The sequence below is a fragment of the Colobus angolensis genome, unplaced genomic scaffold (genome assembly GCF_000951035.1).
Source record: "Colobus angolensis palliatus isolate OR3802 unplaced genomic scaffold, Cang.pa_1.0 Scaffold143, whole genome shotgun sequence".
Lineage (NCBI taxonomy): Eukaryota > Metazoa > Chordata > Mammalia > Primates > Cercopithecidae > Colobus > Colobus angolensis.
In genome coordinates, this window is record NW_012114522.1 from 3,865,976 (window position 1) to 3,890,655 (window position 24,680).

Genomic DNA, 24,680 nt, shown 5'->3' on the forward strand with positions numbered 1-24,680 from the left:
CTCTAGTTTAAGGTGGTCATAGTCAACATGGGGCAGTGACGCTCTAGTTTAAGGTGGTCATAGTCAACATGGGGCAGTGACGCTCTAGTTTAAGGCGGTTATGGTCAACATGGGGCAGTGACTCTCTAGTTTAAGGTGGTTATGGTCAACATTGGATGGTGACACTCTAGTTTAAGGCGATCATGGTCAATGTGGGGCGGTGACACTCTAGTTTAAGGTGGTTATGGTCAACATGGGGTGGTGAAGCTCTAGTTTAAGGTGATTATGGTCAACATGGGGTTTTGACACTCTAAGGCAGTCATGGTCAACGTGGGAGAGTGACACTCTAGTTTAAGGTGGTTATGGTCAACCTGAGGTGGCGATGCTCTAGTTTAATTAAGGCAGTTATGCTCAACATGGGGCAGTGACACTTTTAAGGCAGTCATGGTCAACATGGGGCGGTGACACTCTAGTTTAAGGGAGTCATGGTCAACATGGGGTGGTGACGCTCTAGTTTAAGGCGGTCATGGTCAACATGGGGCGGTGACACTCTAGTTTAAGGCGGTCATGGTCAACATGGGGTGGTGATGCTCTAGTTTAAGGCGGTTATGGTCAACATGGGGTTTTGACACTCTAAGGCGATCATGGTCAATGTGGGCCAGTGACGCTCTTGTTTAAGGTGATTATGGTCAATCTGGGGCAGCGATGCTCTAGTTTAAGGCAGTCATGGTCAACATGGGGCAGTGACGCTCTAGTTTAAAGTGGTTATGGTCAATCTGAGGTGGCAATGCTCTAGTTTAAGGCAGTTATGGTCAACATGGGGCAATGATGCTCTAGTTTAAGGTGGTTATGGTCAACATGGGGTGATGACGCTCTAGTTTAAGGTGGTCATAGTCAACATGGAGTGGTGACACTCTAAGGCAGTTATGGTCAACATGGGGCAGTGATGCTCTAGTTTAAGGCAGTTATGGTCAACATGGGGTGGTGACGCTCTAGTTTAAGGTGGTTATGGTCAACGTGGGGTTTTGACACTCTAAGGTGGTCATGGTCAACATGGGGCAGTGACGCTCTTGTTTAAGGTGATTATGGTCAATCTGGGGCGACGATGCTCTAGTTTAAGGCAGTTATGGTCAACATGGAGTGGTGACACTCTAGTTTGAGGTGGTTATGGTCAATCTGAGGTGGTGATGCTCTAGTTTAAGGCAGTTATGGTCAATGTGGGGCAGTGATGCTCTAGTTTAAGGTGGTTATGGTCAACATGGGGTTTTGACACTCTAAGGCAGTCACAGTCAATGTGGGGCAGTGACGCTCTGGTTTAAGGTGGTTATGGTCAACATGGGATGGTGATGCTCAAGTTTAAGGTGATCATGGTCAACGTGGGACAGTGATGTTCTAGTTTAAGGTGATCCTGGAACCCATACTGTGTGGCCTGTGGCTTCTGAGAAACCCTGGTGTGGTGCTCTGTTAGTTTCCTGGGGGCAGGTCTAACGGGTGTCCTCTTCTTTTAAGGATGCCAGTCAGTGGGTTTAGGGTCCACCTTAACTTGGTATGACCTCATCTTAATGGGCATCTTCATTTCATCTGCAAAGGCCCTATTTCCAAATAAGGTCACATTCTGATTTTCAGGGTAGACGTAACATTTTGGGGGTCATTATTCACCCCACTAACTAATTACCACACACTTGGAGGCTTACAACAATGACATTTATTTTCTCTTCAGTTCTGGAGTCCAGAAGTCCCAAATCAAGGTATCGGCTGGGCTATGCTCCCTTGGAAGACTCTAAGGTGAAAGTGTTTTCTGGCCTCTTACAGCTTCTGGTGTGGCCGGAAGTCCTTGGCATTTCTTGACTTGCAGTTGCACCACTTCAGTCTCTGCCTGCACATGGCCTTCTAACCTGCATGTCTGCATCTTGTCCTCTTCTTCTTCTTCCTCTTTTTTTTTTTGAAACAGAGTCTCACTCTGTCACTCAGGCTGGAATGCAGTGGCGTGACCTCAGTTCACTGCAACCTCCGCCTCCCAGGTTCAAGCAATTCTCCTGCCTCAGCCTCCCAAGTAGCTGGGATTACAGGCATGAACTACCACACCTGGCTAATTATTGTATTTTTAGTAGAAACGGGGTTTCACCATGTTGGCCAGATTGGTCTCAGACTCCTGACCCCAGGTGATTCACCTGCCTTGGCCTCCCAAACTGCTGGGATTACAGGTGTCCTCTTCTTTTAAGGATGCCAGTCAGTGGCTTTAGGGTCCACCCTAATAACCTGGTATGACCTCATCTTAATGTGCATCTTCATTTCATCTGCAAAGGCCCTATTTCCAAATAAGGTCACATTCTGATTTTCGGGATAGACGTGACATTTTGGGGGACATTATTCACCTCACTACAGGTACCAAGAATGAGAATGGATGTTGGGATAGTGGCATCTGCTTCAGTCTTTGAGTCTCCCAAACTTTGCAGTGAAGTGGAGCTCACCAAATCAGTCATGGGTCGGTGGGCTTGTTTTCACTGAGATACGTTTCCTGGTGTACTTGACTGCCGAGAAACAACCGGACTCTGTTCCTTCGGGGCAGAGGGGACAGTGAGGGCTTGGAGAGGACAATCTGCATTTGAGTCATGGTTCTGCTGCTAACTGGAGTGTTAGCGCTGGGCCTCAAGTTTGCGTGTAACTTGGGGTAAATGATGTCCACTTTGAGGATCTTTTAAAGACTCAGAGAGTGTCTTTTAAGTATAAAATAGTACCTAGCTCATGCTAGCATTGAGAGGAGTGATGGCCAACATCAAGTTTGTCATTCTTTCCTGAACTCTGTTGATTGTGATTCTTTTGGTCACAAGTGACAGTAATTCCATATCAAACCAGCTTAGGCCATGGAAGTCTATTGGCTCTCCCAACTGAAGTCATGGGATTTGCTGTAGGAGCGGCTCCAGGTGCACTAATGATGTCATCCAGGATCCTGGGGTTCTCGCGCTCTGCTCTGCCTCCCACTGTGTCATTCCCAGGCTGTGGGCTCTCATGCTGTGTTGGGGGGATGCCACCACTATGCCAGGTCCTGTGTTCTTACACCACACTGCCCAGAGTCCCTTTCTCAGCTCCTAAAGAAAAACAGGAGGATCCTGGCACTGCCCTCTTCCGGCCATTGGTACTGATTGGGTTGTGCATCCATCCTGAAGCAATTACTGTTGGGGCCGGGACATTCGGGTGGCATAAGCCAATCAAGGACTGCCCTGGGAACTTACAGTGGTGTTAGTTCCACCCCTTTCCTACTGCACATGCTGAGACTGGGTGTGTGGGAGAAGGGGAGATGGATGCGGGAAGGAAGCTGAGGGATTTCCATACGGTCAGGTGAGCAGTTCCAGGAAGCTCAGGATTTCATCCGGGTCCCAAGGGCAGTGAGGCAGGATCACTAAGAGCTCAGCTTGTGATCCAGGAGTGAAGTCAGTGAACTGTGAGTGTGCCTGCCTCTTGCTACATGAGCTTGCCAGTGTCTTAACCTCTGGGGCCTCAGGACTCTCGTGCTGGCTCTGGAATGTGTTCTACATTGGCCGGCCTGCCATTTCTAGATGCCGTCTCTGCTGTTTGAGAATATTTTCTAGGAAACTTTCTTGTGGTGGCTGGGGCAGAAGCCCTCTGTCTTACTTACTAGGACAAGGGGGAATTGGTGCTCTTCCAGGTGGAGAATTTGGGATCCTGGAGATGTCTTGCTCGCGACGGTGCTGCCTTTTGTGGGGAGCTGGTGGAAGGCAGTGGTGGAGGCTTCACTGCAAAGCTGACACTGAGGGGCAGATGAGAACCCTCTCTTACCCGTCATGGACAGCCTGTTGGTTTGCAACACCCTCAGCTGCCCCTACCAATTTCCCTCACTTTGATGTTGTTATTGTTGTTTTTCCCCGCATAGCACAAATCACTCTGAATCGCTACCATGTGTGCTTATTTATTATGTTTATTGTCTACTCCCCCCTCCTGCAGAATAGAAGCTCCCAGGGCAGGGAGTCTGATCTCTTTTGCTTACTAATGTTTCTCAGCACCCACTGATGGTGCTTAGCTCAGTATGTGTTGAGTTAATGAAAGCGTGCTTGAGCGAATTAAATGAATAAACTCCTTCTGCATAATGATTTTTGCTTTGGGGTTGGCATCTACATCAGCAGTGGCGTTTTCAGCATGTTTAAAGATTCCTCCTGTGGAAACTCCTACCCATTTGGAAATGGCAATACTCGGGATTTGGGATTTGGCCCAAGCAGGTAGATGCTGGTGGACCATCACCAGGGGGAGCAGTGGGCACATTCAGCGGCTGCTTAGGAGAAACTGCATGGGGCACCCATTGCAGGGGCCAGGAGATCATCCTGGCCGATGGAAACAGCCTTTTGTCTTCCAAAGAAGGTGCTTCAGGGAGCTCTTAAGTACAAATTAGTACCTAGCTCCCAACCAGCACATAAGAGAGAAGTGATACCCCTGGCAAGTTTGTTGTTCTTTCCTGAACTCTATGTTGATTAGGATTATTTTGGTTGCAAGTGACGGAAATTCCACATCAGAACTGTAGCACTGTGGTACTTGGCTGGAAAACCTGTCAGTCTGGAATCTAGGGGTACCATTTCCTTTCTTCTCTCATTGCTATGTTATTTTTTCAGTTTTTAGTGGTCTTCTTTGAAAATAAAATAGCCTCGTGTTACCTAGGGGCTAGAAGAGATTAAGAGTGGCAGCGAACACTGATGGCAGGCTTGCGATATGCCAGGCACTGTGCCAGGTTCTTCCCATGGTTGCTCTAAAGCTCCTCAACAGTTAGACAGAGTTAGTTCTAAAGTCTTCTTATTGTCCACATTTTACAGAGACAGAAGTTGAGTCAGAGAGGTGGCCCAACCTGCCCATGGTCTTATGGTAAGGGTTGGCGAGTGGGTGGGATTTTAGCTGGCTTCTCTCTGCTATCAGAACAGGGCCCTTCACCTAAATTCTCTGCTGTGGCAGTCTGTGTCTGAAATCAAGGTATATGATTTAGAAGTAAGAGCTTTGGATTGTAATCCACTGAAATGTAACCTGCTACATGAGTGGGCTGAGCAGGAGGGGCCTTTGCATCTGTTTCCTTGCAGTTGCTGCAACAAATACTCTCAAACTTCATGGCTTAACATGACAGAAATGTGTTCCCATACAGTTCTGGAGGCCAGGAGATTGAAATCAAGGTGTCTGCATGCCCACACTTCCCCCTAAGGCTGTGAAAGAGGATCCTTCCCAGCCTCTTCCTGATGCTGGTGTTGCTAGCTGACCTTGAGTTCCTTGGCTTGAGGCCACGTCCCTCCAGCCTCTGCCTCCATCTTCACACGGCCTTCTCCTCTGTGTCTATCTTCTCCTCTGATAAAGACACCAGTCATAAGGGCCCACCCTGCTCCAGGATGACCTCATCTTAACTAATTGCACCTGCGGTTACCCTCTTTCCAAATAAGGTTCCTTTCTGAAGTTCCAGGAAGGCCATGGGTCTTGGGGGGCTGCTATCTAACCAGGACAGTGCCCTCACTGGAGCATCCAGAAAAAGCCAGAGTGGATGACCTGGGGCTGACACTTCCTCCGCATACCTTTTTTGGTGTGGTTTCCGCACTGTCACCCGGCCCACTGTGTTGAGCCTGTGTCCCTTCTGACACTCCCCCGTAGGAAGGCTGGACAAGACAGGGCTGGGGGTGAACTGAAGATTAAGTTCAGGTTTGTACGTGGGGAAGCTGTGGTCCCTCCGAGATCCAAGCAGAGGTGTTAAGCAGCCAGCTGGTTCTGTGATTGTGGAACTCAGAGAGAAGTCAGGGCTGAGGCATGTGTTTAAGATCTGCTGCATCTGTGGGCTTGATACCATTGGGAAGGACCTGGCTGCCTGGGAGAGGATACAGAGTGAGAAGAGGACTGAGCCTTGGAAACGCCAGGCTTCAATGACAGCCAGAGCAAGACACCCTATAAAGAATATAGAAACTGGGAAGTGGGCTTGGGGAGAGGGAACAGGAGGTCGTGAGTCAGGGAGTGAGTGACGGGGTCAGGGCGGGAGGACAGAATGTTGTCTGGTGGGTTCGGTGGCCAGGAGAGCACCGGTGACCTTGGCAGGAGCTGTCTGGTGGTGAGGGTTGGGGAGCTGTGGCCAGGCAGGAGAGGGTCAACGACTGAGAGGGAGACATGGGCCTGGAGACGGAGAGAGAAGCCAACTCTGCCAAGAAGCTGAGCTGCAGAGGCATGGCTGGGGGCCGGCAGTGTTTTATTTTATTTCGTTAACATAGGAGAGACAGGAGCATACACTGATGTCAGTATGCGTGTTAGGTTGAATATATATGTGCCTTAAACCCTAGCTCTGTCTCCTCTGTCTTGGGGCAGTGACGGGGAACAAGCCCTGGGCTGCGGGCTATGCTTGCTCTGCATCTGGAGTTTACTGAATTCAGTTGACTCAGGCCCAAGACACTGCTTTGCCCTTTCCCTGGACTGAAGGCCCCAAGCAGGAGAGAGATTTCCTTGGTCACGAGCCCCTAGGGCTGACTGCTTATTCTTTCTCCTTTTCAGATGGATGAGATCAAAGGGAAAGACCGTGTGATTCTGGCCTTGGAGAAGGAACTTGGCGTGCAGGCTGGGCAGACCCAGAAGCTGCTTCTGCAGAAAGAGGCTTTGGATGAGCAGCTGGTTCAGGTCAAGGAGGCCGAGCGGCACCACAGTAGCCCAAAGAGAGAGCTCCCGCCAGGGATTGGGGACATGGTGGAGCTCATGGGAGTCCAGGTGAGGGGCAGCAGCTTGTGCCAGCCTCAGGCTGGTCCCCCATCCATTTATGGGGCATTCTTCTGATCAGCCACAGAGGACACTGAGGCAGCATGTATTCATTCATTCATTCACTCTTTCACTCAGTATTGGAGGGGATGTTATAAATTCCTGGATAAATTCCTGTTATAAATTATAAAGTGCTGGACACTAGGTGAGGTGCCGGTGCATGGTGGCCTTTGTAAGAGATACAGGGTGGGAGGGGCCTGGCCACAAGGTCCCCAGGGAGCCACGGAAGGGTTTGAAGTCTCAGTGGCCTTCTAGGTGGAGTCTTCGCCGGTGTGCAGTGGGCTTGCGTGTTCCCCACCTTGCTGTGTGGCATGTGGGCCCCTGAATAAGGATCTCACCCATTATGTCATGTGAATTTTCTAAGAAGCCTCCACACAACTTCTTCAAAGTACATTTACGTCTTGACTTTTTTTTTTTTTTTTTTTTTAGGATCAACATATGGATGAGCGAGATGTGAGGCGATTTCAACTAAAAATTGCTGAACTGAATTCAGTGATACGGAAGCTGGAAGACAGAAATACGCTGTTGGCAGATGAGAGGAATGAACTGGTAAGCAGCCCTGAGAGACAGGCGGTGCCTTGCAGGGTGCAAAGAAGGGGCCCTGAGTCCCCGAAACATGCCCTGCACAGAAAGTTAATGCAGAGGCCTTCTGGTTCTCTGAACTTAACTTCTTACTTCTTTTTCATTAAAAATCTAACACATGCTCATTGAAGAAATCTCTTACTGCCATTTGTTTTTGCAGGAACTTATCTTGAGAAAACAACTGGAGAAGTTCCATGAGAAGCGTGGAGAGGATGTTCATTGCAGTGTTGTTTATATTAACAACCCAAACCAAACCAAATCAAAAATTAAAAAAACAAAAAACCCGATTGTTCAATACTGAAGCATGGGGCATAGTGATTATGGAATGTTTATACAATGAATTCTAGACTGTCATTAAGATTGATGATTGATGATGGAAGCCCTATTTAACTGACATGAAAATGTGTTCGTAGTAAATTAAATGAAAAATGCAGTTTACAGAACAATAATACATTGTCATCATCTTGAATATTAGAAGTTATTCTTGTTTTTTTTTCTTTTTTTTTTTTTTTTTTTTTGAGACAAAGTTTTGCTTTTGTCTCCCAGGCTGGAGTGCAATGGCATGATCTTGGCTGACTGTAACCTCCGTTTCCTGGGTTCAAGTGATTCTCCTGCCTCAGCCTCCCGAGTAGCTGGGATTACAGGCATGTGCCACCATGCCTGGCTAATTTTGTACTTTTAGTAGAGATGGGGTTTCTCCATGTTGGCCAGGCTGGTCTTGAATTCCTGACCTCAGGTGATCTGCCCACCTCAACCTCCCAAAGTGCTGGGATTACAGGTGTGAGCCACCACGCCCGGCTAGAAGTTATTCTTTTAGGTGGTGTAATTATGGGTAATTTTAATTTGTGCTTATCTATTTACTTTTTTGCATAAAATTTTATATACTTGTAAACTAAAGCTTATACATTACTTTTACAAATAATGAACATGGACTTCTGGTTAAAAAAGAAATCTCCAGTAAAAATAGCAATTTCATGAACGTGTTTACATTTTCTGGATAACAGGAAAACTAATTTTTATGTAATGGCAGTTGATACATCAACTTCTTGACAGATGCCTCATAATTTTTATGTTTATTCTAATTTCTATGTTTATTCTAATTTCTATTATGAAGGGAAGTATGTCAGAAGAATATTTGAAAAAAATGAGTGGTGAACAGTGTCAATAAGTGTCACCTCTCCACAACTTTAACAGGACCAAAATAAATTCACTTCCTTCCAGTATTTTTAAAGGTTTTTTTTTTTTTGCTTTAATCAGACTGTACATCAAATATTATGTCTTCACTCTTCATTTAAATATTTATAAGCTCATAAATACTCATGAGCTGCATAATAGTTTACTGAGTGGATTAGGAAAAAATATAGGCTTCTGGAAACATGTCAGATCAGACTGAAGTAGTTAAAAGTAGAAACTGATAAGTTTGCCAACGCTTCAATCTTTTTTTTTTTGAGGTAGAGTCTTGCTCTGTTGCCCAGGTTTGAGTGCAGTGACGTGATCTCAGCTCACTACAACCTCCACCTCCCAGGTTTAAGCTATTCTCCTGCCTCAGCCTCTCAAGTAGCTGGGATTACAGGCACTTGCCACCATGCCTGGATAATTTTTATATTTTTAGTAGAGATGGGGTTTCGCCATGTTGGCCAGGCTGGTCCTGAACTCCTGACCTCAAGTGATCAGCCTGCCTCAGCTTCCCAAAGTGCTGGGATTACAGGTGTGAGCCACCATGCCTGGCCTCAATCTCAAAATCATGAGGTAACTACTGCTTGTTTGGGGTGGTTCTTACATGTTTTTAATGTTTAAATGAATGCCTTGAAACCCACCAAGAGACTTTTTGTTTTATTTTATGGTTATGAATTGGGTTTTTTCCCCTGCTGTGTATTGTTCTGCAACTTGCTTTTTTCACTTCATGGATCAATTACAGCACTCCCCATCAGCGCTTAGAGATCTGTCTTTATCTTTTTACCAGTGGCTTGGTAGTCCATTGTGTGGATATACCGTGGTCTGTTGAACTCTCTTCTCAGTGGATCTTTAGGCTGTTGCCGCTTTCTGGATTTCTGTGAGGTGCCACATGCCTGTAATCTCAGCACTTTGGGAAGCCAACGTGGGCAGATTCCTTGAGCTCAGGAGTTTGAGCCCAGCCTGGGCAACATGGCAAAACCCTGTCTCTAAAAATACAAAAAAATTAGCTGGGTGCAGTGGTGCACACCTGTAGTTCCAGCTCCTTGGGAGGCTGAGGTGGGAGATCACTTGAGCCCAGGATGTCAAGGTTGCAGTGAGCTGAAATCATGCCACGGCACTCCAGCCTGGGTGACAAAGTGAGACCCTTTGTCAAAATAACCCATGTCATTTTACCTACCTTCTGTTTAAAAAAAAATGCCATGTAGAAGATCCATATGGGTCTTTACTGACTTTAAATAAAGGTTGAAGTCAGTAAAGACATGTATGTATCTTCTACATGGCATTTTGGGGGGTGGGGTAGGTTTCCAGAAGTAGAATGCATGGGTCTCATGGTACATTTTATATTTCAGCCTATACCATCAGAATATTTTACCTTAACATTTACAGCCTGGGGAGTAAACGCAGGGGTCTAGAGTCAGTCCCTTGTGTTTGATTCTTGGTGAACTCAAACCACCAATCTTTGCAAAAGTGCAAAGCATTCTTGGCACTTTCTTTGTGAAGGTGGGCCCATTGCCTCCTCTCTTTGGGTTCAGGTTCTTTGTCTATAACATGAGGATGGGGAAGGTGCCCCCTTCACATGTGGTGGCTGTGCCTGTAGTTGTCATAATATTGATAGATATTTAAGTTGTTTCTAATTCTTTCCATGAAAATAACACTGGGGAGACTACCACTCTGCATTCAATTCTCACCATATGCATAGGAGACAGGAGCTGCCATGATTCTCGTTTGACAGATGAGGGAACTGAGGCTGAGAACTTGCCCATTGTCATGCAACTAGCAAACAAATGTGTCATCCAGGACACTGGCCTCAGAAGGGGTCCTAACCGGGTTGAGTGTCTGCTCACCTTGGTGCTGTGACCTCGGCTGTCTGTTGTGAAGTTGTCTGAGCCTCTGTGCCTGTTTCCAACCACAGCTGAAACGCTCACGAGAGACCGAGGTTCAGCTGAAGCCCCTGGTGGAGAAAAACAAACGGATGAACAAGAAGAATGAGGATTTGTTGCAGAGTATCCAGAGGATGGAGGAGAAAATCAAGAACCTCACGCGGGAAAACGTGGAAATGGTGAGCTGTGGGCCCCTTGGGGCCAGCCCTGGCACTCCCAACTCTGTCTAGGATTCTCCAGCCCTGAACCTCCCAGTTCACATGTTCTGGGCCCCACCTGCCACCCACCTCCCCACAAAGCACCAGAAGCAGCGTCAGTCACAGATGTGTCTCCCTTCTCTCCACCTGTCTCACATTCACTGTGCTGTGGGTGTTTGTGCCCGGAGGGAGTCAGACAGCTGTGTCCTTAAACACATCCCCCATTCTCTCTGAGCCTCTGTTTCTTCATGCATAAATGGGAGTGAAAATATCAACACTGGTGGATCATCAAGAGGATGAAATGACAGCATGTAAAGACCTCACAGGGAACGGGCCCAGAGAACACCCAGCATGTGAAAGCCGTTAACGATGATCGCTGGCGATGCTTTGCAGAGGGGTTTCTCCTCCAGCTAGGATGCCTGGTGTTTGTGGTTGGGGCGGGTGTCTTGTAGTTGACAGTTTACAGAATGCTTTCAGGTTCATTGTTCAGGGTAGTATCAACCCCCATTTTACAGCCGGGAAGACAGAGGCTCTGATAGCACACACGCTCTGCTGTCCGCACTGTAGCAGGTGCAGGGGTGTGTGTGCGTGTGTGTAACTGCTGTTGTGTGGAGTCCTCTCCTTCCCCTGCCTTCCCCTCCCAGCTCTCTAGGCTCATTTCAGATGTCATCTTCCGCCCCCAGGCCCTGGCCATCCCTTCCTGTCAGCAGTGTGCTGGTCAGCCCCACCTTGGGCTTGGCTTTGGTCTTCCCTGTCCCCTCTTCCAGCACAGGACAAGATGGCCACGTATTAGTCCATTGTCACGCTGCTGATAAAGACATACCTGAGACTGGGTCATTTACAAAGAAAAAGAGGTTTAATGGACTCACAGTTCCACGTGGCTGGGGAGGCCTCACAGTCATGGTGGAAGGCTGTTGGCACATCTTACGTGGTGGCAGACAAGAGAAATTGAGAGCCAAGTAAAAGGAGAAACCCCGTATAAAAAACATCAGAGACTTATTCACTACTTATTCATAGGGTGGGGGAACCGCCCCCGTCACTCAATTATCTCCCACTGGGCCCCTCCCACAATACGTGGGAATTATGGGAGCTGCAATTCATGATGAGATTTGGGTGGGGACACAGCCACACCGTATCAGGCCGTCATCTCTTCCATCCTCCCATCCATCCTGTCCCTGCACCCCTGAGCTCCACTCCAGTGCCGTCCCTCACAGACATTGTTGGCGGCTAACCCTGCGGTGGTCTGTCTCCCTGTGGCTGCAGAAAGAAAAGCTGTCAGCACAGGCCTCTCTGAAGCGGCACACCTCCCTGAATGACCTCAGCCTGACGAGGGATGAGCAGGAGATCGAGTTCCTGAGGCTGCAGGTGCTGGAGCAGCAGCACGTCATTGACGACCTCTCACTGGTACATCTAGCACAGCTGGCGCGGCTGCCCTTGGTGGGGGTGGCACCGGTGACATGGGTGTCAGGAATAGGCGTTGGGGCTCAGGATGATGCTACTGAGCTGGGTCAGGGTCAGGCAGTGCTGACTTTGGGAGTCACCAAGCTCACCCTGGTGTGCACATTCCTGCTTCATTCTGCCATCAAGCAGCCTTGGCTTAAATGAGATCACTGGAACCTGGGGACAGTTTCCATGGCTACCCTTTTCTCACATCTTCTCCCTGGCTTGCTGTGATTAAGAAGCAGTATCAGTTTTAAGGATGTCTTTTGGCCTTTAGAGACTTGGCATGATCTGTTCCAGAGAGGACTTTTTGTTTGTTTGTTTGGTTGGTTTTTAGCTTAGCAGTTGCAGACTGTGAGTTTGGGCCCCCAGACTTGAACCTTATAATCAGACCAGCACCTTGCTAAGGCTGCCTGTGTGAGTTTTGGATGTGCATATGGGGCATGCATCTATCAAAGGGGATTGAGCATGTCCTAAGCAGGTGGGGAATTACATCCAGAGAATTCCACAGCTCTCTGTGAAAGGAGCTTAGGCAACAGGCAGAGAACACCTGCAGGGAGCTTTAGTTGGATCTTAGAAGCAGAACGCATTCTGCTCACCGAAGAGGGTGTGTGATGGTTCCATGCAGTGGTCTTCAAAGAATAGAAAAGCTAGTGATCAAAATTCTAGAAAAGGCTTTGATTATAATTGTCATGTTCATTTTGCCTGCCTCCATCTCCCTCTACCTCTTTAACTTCTCTCTTTCTTCCTTTCATCCATCCATCCATCCATCCATCCATCCATCCATCCTTTCATCCTTCCATCCACTTACCTATGCATCCATCTATCCATCCATACATCTTTGCTTCATTACACGAAAGACTCAGTGCAGTTTAGGGTGAAGAATATATTTCAATGAAATAACAGTAAAGTCAAAAGGTGGATAATAAACTCTCCCTGTAGCTCTCAGTTCAGAGAAGCAGCCATCACTTGGGCACTTAGAACTTGAACTAGCCATGCCTGGTGCAGATGGGCAGGCCCAGCTCCCTTTGAGAGCCAGTGGCTTTGATTCGTGAGATGTGAGGCTGGCTAGAAATGCCAACCGTTGTGTTTCCTTCTAGGAGAGAGAACGGCTGTTGCGCTCCAAAAGGCATCGAGGGAAAAGTCTGAAACCGCCCAAGGTGAGCCTGCGATGGTGCACCTGCCCTGCCTTGCCACTGTGTCACAGATCTGCAGGGCAGATGGGTCATGGGAGGGGGGAGGTTTCACAGGGGTCCTGAAGCAGACACACACAACTCGGCATGCCTGATGATGAAAAGCCTGTCATCGCTGTCTCTCAAAGCAACATCAGTATGGCCGTGTCATGTGACCCAGTTATTGTAATTTATCCATGGAAAACTTCCTGATGAATTCTCTACTTAGGCCTCAGGGTATATTCACCCGAAATTAAAAACATAAATACTTAAACCTTTTGAAGGATTTAAGGGACATTCAGGGTTGGTTTATATCAGAGCATATCCTGTTCTGAAAATAATCAGGAGCTTTGTGTTTTTTTGGAATCATGCAGAACTGTAGTCTTTTTGGAAAACATAGGTCTGCTGTTTCCTAGTAACAGCATCTGAAGGAGCCAGGCTTGTAAAATTCAAATGCCCACATGGACCAATCTGGAACTGATACCAAAACCAAACAAGCAAACAAAAACATAGTTTGCCTTTAAACCCATAAACCTATTTTTTGCTTCCACAAAGACACAGGTCTCCTCTCCCTTTTTTTTTTTTTTTTTTTTTGAGACAGAGTCTTGCTCTGTCGCCCAGGCTGGAGGGCAGTGATGCCATCTCGCCTCATTGCAACCTCCTCCGCCCAGGTCAAGCAATTCTCCTGTCTCAGCCTCCCGAGTAGCTGGGATTACAGGCATATGCCACCACACCTGGCTAATTTTTGTATTTTTAGTAGAGGCGGGGTTTCTCCATGTCGGCTAGGCTGGTCTCCTCTCCTTTTTATTGAATACAAATGCCCCGTTTGGTTTATCTTTTGATCGAGATGTGGTTATAGAGAAATATTTCTCAACTACAAGGAAAACAGCTGTGCAAATGTGATAGTGAATGGCCAAGGACATACAGTCTTGGTGTCAGGGTGACAATAGGGAGTGGTGGGGACTGTGGCAAACTGGGCCCTGAATCCTGATTGCTATAAGAAGGTGGACTGGTGGCATCAGATAGTCAAGTCTTTCAAGATAAATGTAAATCCCTATCTGTTAGCTTCCTAGGGCTGCCTTAACAAAGTACCACAAAATCAGTGGCTTAGAGCCACAGAAAAAGGCCAGGCACAGTGCCTCATGCCTGTAATTCCAGCACTTTGAGAGGTCAGGGTGGGTGGATTGCTTGAGCCCAGGAGTTTGAGATCAGCCTGGGCAACATAGCAAGACCCTGTCTCTACAAAAAATTTTAAAAATTAGCTGGATGTGGTGGCGCCTGAAGTCCCAGCTATTTGGGAGGCTGAAGCAGGAGGACTGCTTGAGCCCAGGAGGTCAAGGCTATAGTGAGTCATGATTGTGCCACTGCACTCCAGCCTCAGTGACAGAGCAAGAAGACCCTATCTCCAAAAAAAAAAAAAAACAAGAAGGGAAAAGAAATGTATTGTCTTAGCAGTTCTAGAGGCCAGAATGCTGAAATTAAGGTGTCGGTAGAGCCATTATCCCTCCCTCTAAAACCTATAGCAGACCCTTCCTTTCCTTTTCCTAGCTTAGAGCAGTTTCCCAGCAATCCTTGGTGTCCTTGGTTTGCAGCTTGAACGCCAATCTCTGCCTAAATTTTCAGTGACATTCTACCTGTGTGTCTCTGTGTATAAAGCCACCACTCAGGCTAGATCAGGAGTGCATCCTACGTCAGCGTGGTCTCATGATGATTTAGCTACATCTGCAGTGATCCTATTTCCAAATAAGTCACACTCTGAAGTACTGAGGTTAGGACCTCAACCTGTCTTTTTAGGGGATACAGTTTAATCCATCACACCTTACTTGATGTGAAATTGAAGGACATAAATATTGGATTTTAAATGTCCGTAACACTGTGGTCTGAATACAGGTTGGGCATCCCTAATCCAAAATGCTCCAAAATCTGAAATTTTCTAAGCACCAACAGGAGGCCAGGGAAATTTCACACCTGGTCTTACGTGACAGGTTGCAGTGAAAACACGGTCAAAACTTTGATTCATGCACAAAATTATTTAAAATATTGTATACAATCTCCTTCAGGCTACGTATTATATATAAAATGTGTATGAAACAAATGAATTTCATGGTTAGACTTGGGTCCCATCCCCAGGATGCCTTATTCGGTTTATGCAAATATTCCAAAATCTGAAAAGCATCTGAAATTCCTTCTGATCCCAAGCATTTCAGATAAGGGACACTCGGCCTGTAAAATATATACCTGTGGGCCACGTAAAATATAGCTATGGGTGCAGTTTGGCTCCCAGGCTGCCTCCTGGTTGCCTTTACTGCAGTGTTCAGATAATGCCACATAGAGTGGCCTGGCTCTGATGATTCGCTAGGTCCTGGATTTGCGGATGAGTGGGTATTTCCACAATCTCATTGAATTCTCACAGCCACCTCGTGTAGTTGGTATTATTTTTTCAATTTTACAGCTGTAGAAGACATACAGATATAAAATATAGAAAAAACTCAGAGAAAAATCAAATTGACAAGGCTGAGTTTCAAACTCAAGTCTGAGACTGCGAGTCCCAAGCTTTTCCCACCAAGCCGAGTCGAACACGGGCAAATCTCTGCACATCGACCTTAGAAACTCAGAAATGGGAAGTGGTTTGAGTAGAGCTTGTTTATATTTATGTATTTGTTTATGTTATTTTTTGCTTAATTACTTATTTTTTTGAGATGGAGTTTCGCTCTTGTTGCCTAGGCTGGAGTGCAGTGGCACAATCTCGGCTCACCACAACCTCTGCCTCCCGGGTTCAAGCGATTCTCCTGCCTCAGCCTCCCCAGTAGCTGGAATTACAGATGTGCCATCACACCCAGCTAATTTTGTATTTTTAGTAGAGATGGGGTTTCTCCATGTTGGTCAGGCTGGTCTTGAACTCCTGACCTCAGGTGATCCACCTGCCTCAGCCTCCCAAAGTGCTGAGATTACAGGTGTGAGCCATGGCGCCCAGCCTATATTTAAATATATACTTTTATAGAAGACATAGAATCACATTATAGAATATCTGGGGGAAAAAAGTGATTTATCACCCGCGGTGCCTCCCCGGCACATTGGTGTTGCTGTTTTAATTCATTTCCCCAGCTGGAACTGCGGTATGCACGTTTGCACCCTGGATTTTATTTAACATTAGACTGCCAGCCTTTATCCTGTGATAGCTGTCATTGTAAACATAAATTTTTATGGCTACATAATCTGTGGAGGAGATAGACCATAAACTGGTTTACTGTTCTGCGATTGTTGGGCACATTGCTTTCAGCTCCTCGGCACTGTGAATGATGCTGCAATAAATGTGCTTCTGTTTACGCAGACAGCTCTTTCTGGCCCAGCTCTATTGTATTCCCTGACTGTTGAACGTGTTATTAAGTGACTACACCATTATTTAGCTACCCTTTCCCCTCCCTTTGGACTTGCTGCTTCTGTAAATGTCGCCACAGCAACCAGCTTTTGTCTGGAAAGCTGTGTCCATGATCAGAATCGTTTCCATGCATAGATTCCCCAAAGTGGAAATGTGGCTCGGAGGGCGAGAAGGCTTTGACCAGAGAGCATTGCTCCCACCCCACCCCACTGCCTCACGGAAAAGTTGCACCATTCGGCACCGCTGCTGGGAGTGTGTGTAACAGCCGTTTTCACCATGGGACATATGTTTAAAAGGCACAAATCTAAAGATTGTGCAGTTTGTCCCATTAACAGGATGTGCTGTGGCATTACGCACCCTATAGAGCTTCCACGTGGGGTTTTGAAAATCTATTGTTGAGCCAAGACTTTATTTTTAAAATCTATGTCAGAATGCCTGGAATTAAATAGAGGTTTCTCTTCCCCCATCTTCCTGATTTCTTTCTTTCTTTCTTTCTTTCTTTCTTTTTTTTTTTTTGAGACAGACTTTTTACTCTTGTTGCCCATGCAGCAGTGCAATGGCATGATCTCGGCTCACTGCAACCTCTGCCTCCCGGGTTCAAGTGACTCTCCTGCCTCGACCTCCCAAGTAGCTGAGATTACAGGCATGCGCCACCACACCTGGCTAATTTTGTATTTTTGGTAGAGACAGGGTTTCACCCTGTTGGCCAGGCTGATCTCGAACTCCAGACCTCAAGTGATCCACCTGCCTCAGGCTCCCAAAGTGCTGGGATTACAGGCATGAGCAACTACATCTGGCTATTCTTCCTGATTTCTGAATGTGTTTGTGGGAGGAGAAATTCACAAAGGGTTAGAATTGAATCGTGATTTGCTACATCACCTGTACAACGGGCAAGGACAAGGGTTACGCCTGTCCTACCCACTGTGGCCTGTTCACTGCCTGGCACAGAGTAGGTGTTGACTAAAATAGTCCCTAAATAGTTGTTGGCTAAATAAGCGAATTGCCTTTACTGGAAAAATGTACTTGTATGACACTGGATTGTCCCAGAAGAACGGCGATGTGTGGTCACTTTAATAAAGATAGTCCTGGGTCATTAGGAGGCCAAATTTGGGGATCTGTGTAGAAACTTTCCTGAGTAGGTTTAGGGTCTTTTCTATTCACTGTTTCCTGGGCCCACCAGCATTTTTTCTTTTTCTCAAGATTCAGTGTAGACTTCAGTGTGGACCAAATTTTCTCCCATGTTCCTACTTAGTCCTGGCATTGTACAGGGCTGGATGGAATTGGTACTTGGATCCATCTGGGCCCGAGCAGGTTTTGTAATCCAGGGTTGCCTTTCAGGCCTAAGAAGCTTCTTTTTCTTCCCTACCACAGGCCACGAGCATTCAGTACACTTGGCTTTCTGTATCTGTGGGTTTCATATCCATGGATTCAACCAACCTCTGACTGAAAACATTCAGGAAAAAAAAAAAAATGGGTGGTTGCATCTACACTGAACATTTACAGACTTTTTTTCCTTTTCTTTTTGTTTGGAGACGGAGTCTCGCTCTGTTGACCAGGCTGGAGTGCAGTGGCGTGCTCTTGGCTCACTGCAATCTCTACCTCCTGGACTTTTTTCCTTTTCATTATTCACTAAAATGCAGTCTAAAACTACAGTCATGCATTCCTTAACAACAGGGACACATTCTGAGAAATGCGTCATTAGGCGACTTTGTCGTGCAAACATCGTGAAGTGTACTTGCGCAAACCCAGATGGTCTAGCCTCCCACACATCTAGGCTCTTCAGTCTAGCCTGTGGCTTCTAGGCTGCAAGCCTGTGCAGCCTGCTACTGTACTGAACACCGTAGGCAGTTGTAACCCAGTGGTATTTGTGTATCTAAACATAGAACATGTACAGTAAAAACACTGTTATGATCTTACGGGACCCTCGTCGTATACTGTTGGGGACTGAGATGCTGTTATGCTGCACGTGACTGGGTTCACGGGGCATCTGCGTTGTGTCAGGTACAATATTATAAATAATCTAGAGATGAGTTAAAGTGTACAGGAGGATATGCGTAGGTTATATGCAAGTACTGCACCAATTTGTATAAGGGGCTTGAGCAGCCGTGGATTTTAGTATTTGTGGGAGGTTCTAGAACCAGGCCCCCATGGATACCGCGGGATGACTAGACTAGTTTCTTTTTCCCCTGAAATGCCCCCATCACTCTCTGTCCCTCACACATGGAAGTGCTGTAACACTTTGCCCAGGGCTTTGCTTGACAGAGTACTGTGGTGAATGCATTGAAGGTTCCAGAATTTTCCAGAAATCTGACAGCCCTATCTCTGCTCTCCAGCTCCTGACTCTGTGTGAGAAAGACCCTAGCAAACCTCCCTGGACTCCCTGCAGGAGAGCACCTCCAGTCCACTCCCACACTCAAGTTTGCAGAAGATGCAGTCAGGGCAGAGCAGAGGGTACCAGCCTTTGTCTTCCTGGGGCGTTTGTGTCCCTGAGGGCCATGACTCAGTCTTACTGGGCCTGTCCAACGGTCCCCTTGTGGGATCTCCTCCAGGGACAAGATTGGTGTCAATTATTTCATTTCCCAGGAAGCCTGCTGGTTCAGTGTGGGCTCACGTTAGCCCCAAGGGAGAGGCTGGGGGAGAAGGATCCTGAGTGGTTCCTTGGGCCGTGTCCTGGGGACTGGGGTACGGGGCTTGCTCAGGACCTAGACCTCTGGCCATGTGGCAGTAAGTTGTGTTGCAGGCCATTGAAACTTGCACAGAAGCTATATCGTCCTAGAGTTCTAAGCATATGCATAATGGCTAAACATCAGCACAGTTTACTCACACACCTTGGTTGAAGGTAGGACCGATCATTTTGGATAAGGTTGGGAAATTGTAGCCCCAAGCAGTAAGGGAGTCAGACCCTAGCTACTAGCTGGATGGGATTGGCCAAGTCATCTAAACTCTCAGAACCTCAGTTTGATTCGTAAAAGGAACATTACATCCATGGGATCAAAGGAAGCTTCTGGTTCTTTGCTTGGTGCATAGCAGGTGATCAGGAAGTCAGAGTGTCTCCTTCTTCCTTTATCTTACAGCTCAATAACTTTCCTTTGGACAGCCTGTAAAATGCAGATTCCCAGGCCATGCCCATACCTGCCTCCCCCACTAATTTATAATAGTGAGGTGGGATCTCAATGCCTTTTGCAGTAATCATTCTTTAATGGAGGGCTGGGGAGCTGCACTGGGAACCATCAAAGCACATCGGAAGGAGAGGCCCTTTCCTGAGCCAGTGCATCAGTGCCATGTCCCCTCCTCCCCGAATGACCTTGAGTCTGCTGTTGCCAGGGGTTGGAGGATGCCTGAGGTCTGGTGGGTCATTTTTGTCAAGGACTCTTGCATCCATTCTGATGGGACCTATCAAAACACGTAGGACCTATCTAAACTTGACCCCTATCCCCGCACCCCTGAGGCCAAGCCTGCTGCCTGGTGGAGGGAAGGACAGGTGCTGGTGGCTGGTTATGCGGTACCTTTGCCTGCCTGGGACACTCAAGTATCTTTAAAAAACAAAACAAAACAAAAACAAAGTCGTGCTCTGTCGCCCCTGCTGAAGCGCAGTGGCGAGCTTACTGCAACCTACGCTTCCCGGGTTCAACCAAATTCTCCTAAGTGGCTGGGGTTACAGGCACATGCCACCAGGCCTGGCTAATTTTTTTTTTTTTTTTTTGTATTTTTAGTAGAGACAGAGTTTTGCCATATTGGCCAGGCTGGTCTCGAACTCGTGACCTCAAGTGACCTGCCTGCCTTGGACTCTCAAAGTCAAACATTTTTTCATCATGTGCATGCGTTTTGCATTTGCAAGTTTTGCCAAAGCTACCTATTTTTTCCTTCGTGGTTGTTTGCAGTTGACCTTATTCCTAGGCTTTCTTCCCCACCGCTGTCACTGGTCTGTGAGCTCATGAAGGCTGGATGGTGCCCTAGGATCCAGCTACTCGAAGCTGCTGGCACAGTGCCTCGCACTCAGAGGGGCTAATAGTAGTAACTGCGGGAAACCAGTGGCTACTTCATGTCTGTCTTCAGGGCTGGCCTCGGTTGGTATGCAACTGTGGGCCCTTTGCTGGGAGGGGCAAGGGCTTGTTCCCCCCGGCTCAGCAGTGACCCTGTCACCTGGTCCCTCCTCCACAGCAGCCATCAGGACTCATTTCGTGCAGCTCTGATCAAAGGTAGAGAGGGCACTGGTAGCAGGACTTGGTGCCAGCCTTGCCAGCTGAGTGGCTGATGTAAACCAAAAAGTCTCTGAGGCAGGCCTCAATCAATTTAGAAGTTTATTTTGCTAAGATTAAGAATGTACCCTGGAGACAGATCTGAGCCTTTCTCCAAAGATGATTTTGAGGGCTTCAGTATTTAAAGGGGAAAAGCAGGCTGGAGGGGAAAGAGGGAGGGTGTGGTCACATGACTGAATCCACAGGTTGTGAGAGAAAAGGAGCAGGTAGGGGAACAGTCCAAATTATGTAATTGTCTCATGCTCAGTAAATCAGCACTTTACATAAGATAAGGTGAACATGGAGCAGCTACCTGTGGAGATGCTTAGTCTTTTCTCTGCAGCTCTCTGCTTAGGAACAAAGGGAAAGGCAGCTTCTTGCATGACTCAGCTTTCAGCTTAAGTTTTTCCTTTTGGTGTAGTGAATTGGGATTCAGAGTTTTTATTTTCCTTTCACAGCAGGCTCCGTGCCAGAAGCATGGGACATCCCTCTGAGCATTGCTCCGTGTCCCACCTGCCAGGGGCCCTTTGGTAAAGGACTCGGGAAGATGTGGGTCCTGGGGATAGGACACTGGGACGATTATGAAGAGACAGGAGCTGTGTCCTGGACCACACCCAGGCAGCTCAGCAGACAAGCACACACACCGTCTGTGCCAGTCCCGGAGGCACCGCCAGAGGAGCCGCAGTTGGTGTGGGTGGAGCAGAGCTCGGGAGGCTGACCTGGCCACAGAGGCTGCCTGGGTACCTTGTCCAGGGTAGCAAACACCATGGGGACATCTGGCTCCCATTTGCAGACTTGGGAATGGACAGGTGCCATTACCTATGGTGGTTCTAGGTAATGTGTTCACGCAGGGCAGGAAACCCCAGCACCAGGAGTGAGCAGGGTAGTGAGTCCTGGACTCAGGGAGGAGCTGCTGCAGAGGCTGGGCCTTTGGGCACCTGGCCTCCTGCCTGGTTTCAGGAGGTGACTTCAGGCCCCATGGGGAGGAGCTTGAGGCAAAGGTTCCAGATTGCAGCCCTGCCCCTCCAGGCCCCCGCTGTCTCAGGTCTGCACTGCCTGGGGCCAGGCCCAGGTGTCTCAGGTCTACGCTGCTTGGGTCAGGCCCAGCTGTCTCAGGTCTGCACTGCCTGGTCAGATGGTGCCTCATTAGGAAACATGGCTTAAAGGGTAGTCGGCACTAGATTGAGTAGCACAATCCAGTCACACAGTTCATCCGATGGCCACTTCCAAAGGAGTAGAGCATCATGCACTGCTGAAGTTGAAAGATACATGAACTTTGCTATGCGCATTTATTGTATGAATTGCCCATTGCCCTTTAATATTGCTTTGGTATCTGTCAAAGTACAGACATTTTACTTTTTTATGGTAAAGTCTGTCCATTTTTTCTCTAGCATGAGAGTTTTTGCTTTGGATGTTATGTCTGGTGACGCTTCTCCGAGAGACGGAAGACTCTCAGAGACACCCCTTCTGGGCAGGGGAATCTGAAGACTTTGGTCTAGTTCAAAAAAGTAGTTTTTCTGTTAGATAATGGTTTGTTTTGGCCTATAAAAAATGGTAAAATAAATGCTGGACAAAATGATGGTAGAGAAGCCAATGAATTTGGCGAGTCTAGGGTGCGTATGAGGTGGTCCGGGGACAGCAGAGAAATTTCCGAAACACATGAGGACAGAGGCAGCAACTCGGTTTGGTCCTGAGGGAGAATCTCTCATGGACTTGTCATTGCTAGTGCTGCCCCGGGGGCCTTGTGATTGGGGACCCAGGGCCTGTGCCATGGTGTTGACAACAGGCTCTCGGCTCAGGGAGGATGGGATCTGGGAAGAAGGTCCCCAGAGAATAAACTGGCTCGGAAGCTGTCCTCTGTGACTAATGCACCCCAGCCCGCCCCTGGAAACCTCTCCCTTCAGCCCACGGTTGGTGGGGCCAGCATCGGGGCTGTGCCCTGGAGCTGGCTTCCCTTTTACTGAAGGTGCGTCTTCTGGCGCACTCCTGTTCTCAGGACTCTGCAGCAGACGATCCACAGGAAGCCGGGGAGACACTGGGGAGGATGTGTTAGAGGAAAGGGGAGTGCGTGGGGAGAGAATTGGTGCTTTTTCCTCGGACTGGAGGAAGCCCTGAAAATGGATACCAACGAGGTGGCTTTTGCCTAAGCCCACGCACAGGGGCTGGCGTGTCTGCAGCATCGTGCCACCATGGAATATGTCCTCTTTGTGCTGTATTTCTCTTTCTTCCTGTGTCTCTGTGCCCTGGTGTGCCTATACTTCTCCGGCTGCCAGGAGATGACCTATAAGCATGAAGGTAGGCAGCTGGTTTGGGGTTTTGTTTTTTGAGGTTCTGTGGAGGTCCCCGGCTGTGACCGACCGATGCTGCCGCCTGTGACAGGCACCTCTGTTGAAAATGAAAAGAAGACGAGAAGACAGGTGGTTGAGAGAGGCTGGATCCGGTTGAGGGGCTATTTGTTTTGGGGGTACCTTCTCTTTTTCCTTCTGGTTCGTTTGACTCGGTAAGGAGGAGCTCCTCTGTATATTCAGAGTGTAAATGGAGAAGACGTGTTTACTTTTCATTCATTTTGCCAAAACTGACTTTTTTTTTTTTTCTTTTGAGACAGGATCTTGCTCTGCCACCCAGGCTGGAGTGCAGTGGCACAGTCATAGCACACTGCAGCCCCAACCTCCCAGGCTCATGTAATCTTTCCACCTCAGCCTCCCAGGTAGCTGGGACTACAGGCGTCAGCCACCATACTCGGCTAACTTTTAAAATAACTTTTTGTAGAGATGGGTTCTCGCTGTGTGACCCAGGCTGATCTTGAACTCCTGGGCTCAAGAGATCCTCCTGCCTCAGCCTCCCAAAGTGCTGGGATTACAGGCATGAGCCACTGTGCCCAGCCAAAACTGAATCTGAATCTGAATCTGGATTCATCTGTAAAAACAAGTCAACAAGGAGAGGCTTTGGTTGCAAGGAACATGGAAGGCTGGAGGAATTACCTTTTTATTCAGTAGATGGGCTCCGAATGAGCAAATGATGGACATTTTTCTTCTAATGTATCTCTTGTGAGGAAAAACCCAGAGACTCTTAGAAGAGTGGAGACACAGAAAAATGAACAGTGTCTTTCATGTTTGCCATTTTTTTTTAAAGTGCACTATGTGCCAATCATGAGAGGAAACTGTTTTCTAGGTGGTTCTCCCCTCACTCCTTGAGAAGCAGGTGGTGAATTATTTCCTGCATGTTTGGAAAATGCAGTGCAAAACCAGTTGCATTGCCTTCAAGGAAGATAGCCACTGTGTTTTCACTTTAAACATTAATGTATCTTTTCTATTTTTTATTAATAAAGGCACTAATATATCAAGATATCCAGTCCATGCAGGCTTCCTGCATCATATAATCACTCAACAAAACATTTCTCTAAAGGAAACAAACTAACCCAGTGTTATAAACTGTTACAAAAAAGTTAAGGCTGGGCGTGGTGGCTCACGCCTGTAATCCCAGCACTTTGGGAGGCCTAGGCAGACGGATCACTTGAGGTCAAGAGTTCAAGACCAGCCTGGCCAACATGGTGAAACCTTGTCACTACTTAAAAAATATATACATATACAAAAATGAGCCAGGTGTGGTGGCACGCACCTGTAATCCCAGCTACTCAGGAGGCTGAGGCAGAAGACTTGCTTGAACTTGGGAGATGGAAGTTGCAGTAAGTTGAGATTGTGCCGCTGCACTCCAGCCTGGGTGGCAGAAGGAGACTCTGTCTCAAAAACAAAAAAAAAAAAAAAAAAAAAAAGAAAAGTTAAAATGTTTTTTAAAAATACTCTGCATAAAAACCTGAGGGGTTGGGTCCCAGACAACTCCTTGCTGCTATGGGAACTGTGTGT

The 24,680-nt window shown here is 47.5% G+C and overlaps 1 protein-coding gene across 1 annotated transcript in view; it reads left to right on the forward strand.

Moving 5' to 3' along the window:
- JAKMIP1 (janus kinase and microtubule interacting protein 1) overlaps positions 1-24,680 on the forward strand; it is a 174,959-nt gene that overhangs the window by 106,645 nt on the left and 43,634 nt on the right. Inside the window, exons 4-8 of the mRNA XM_011935422.1 lie at positions 6,496-6,705; positions 7,183-7,302; positions 10,424-10,570; positions 11,852-11,992; positions 13,129-13,188. Of these exons, the coding sequence (XP_011790812.1) occupies positions 6,496-6,705; positions 7,183-7,302; positions 10,424-10,570; positions 11,852-11,992; positions 13,129-13,188 (678 nt within the window). The remainder of the gene's footprint in view (positions 1-6,495; positions 6,706-7,182; positions 7,303-10,423; positions 10,571-11,851; positions 11,993-13,128; positions 13,189-24,680) is intronic.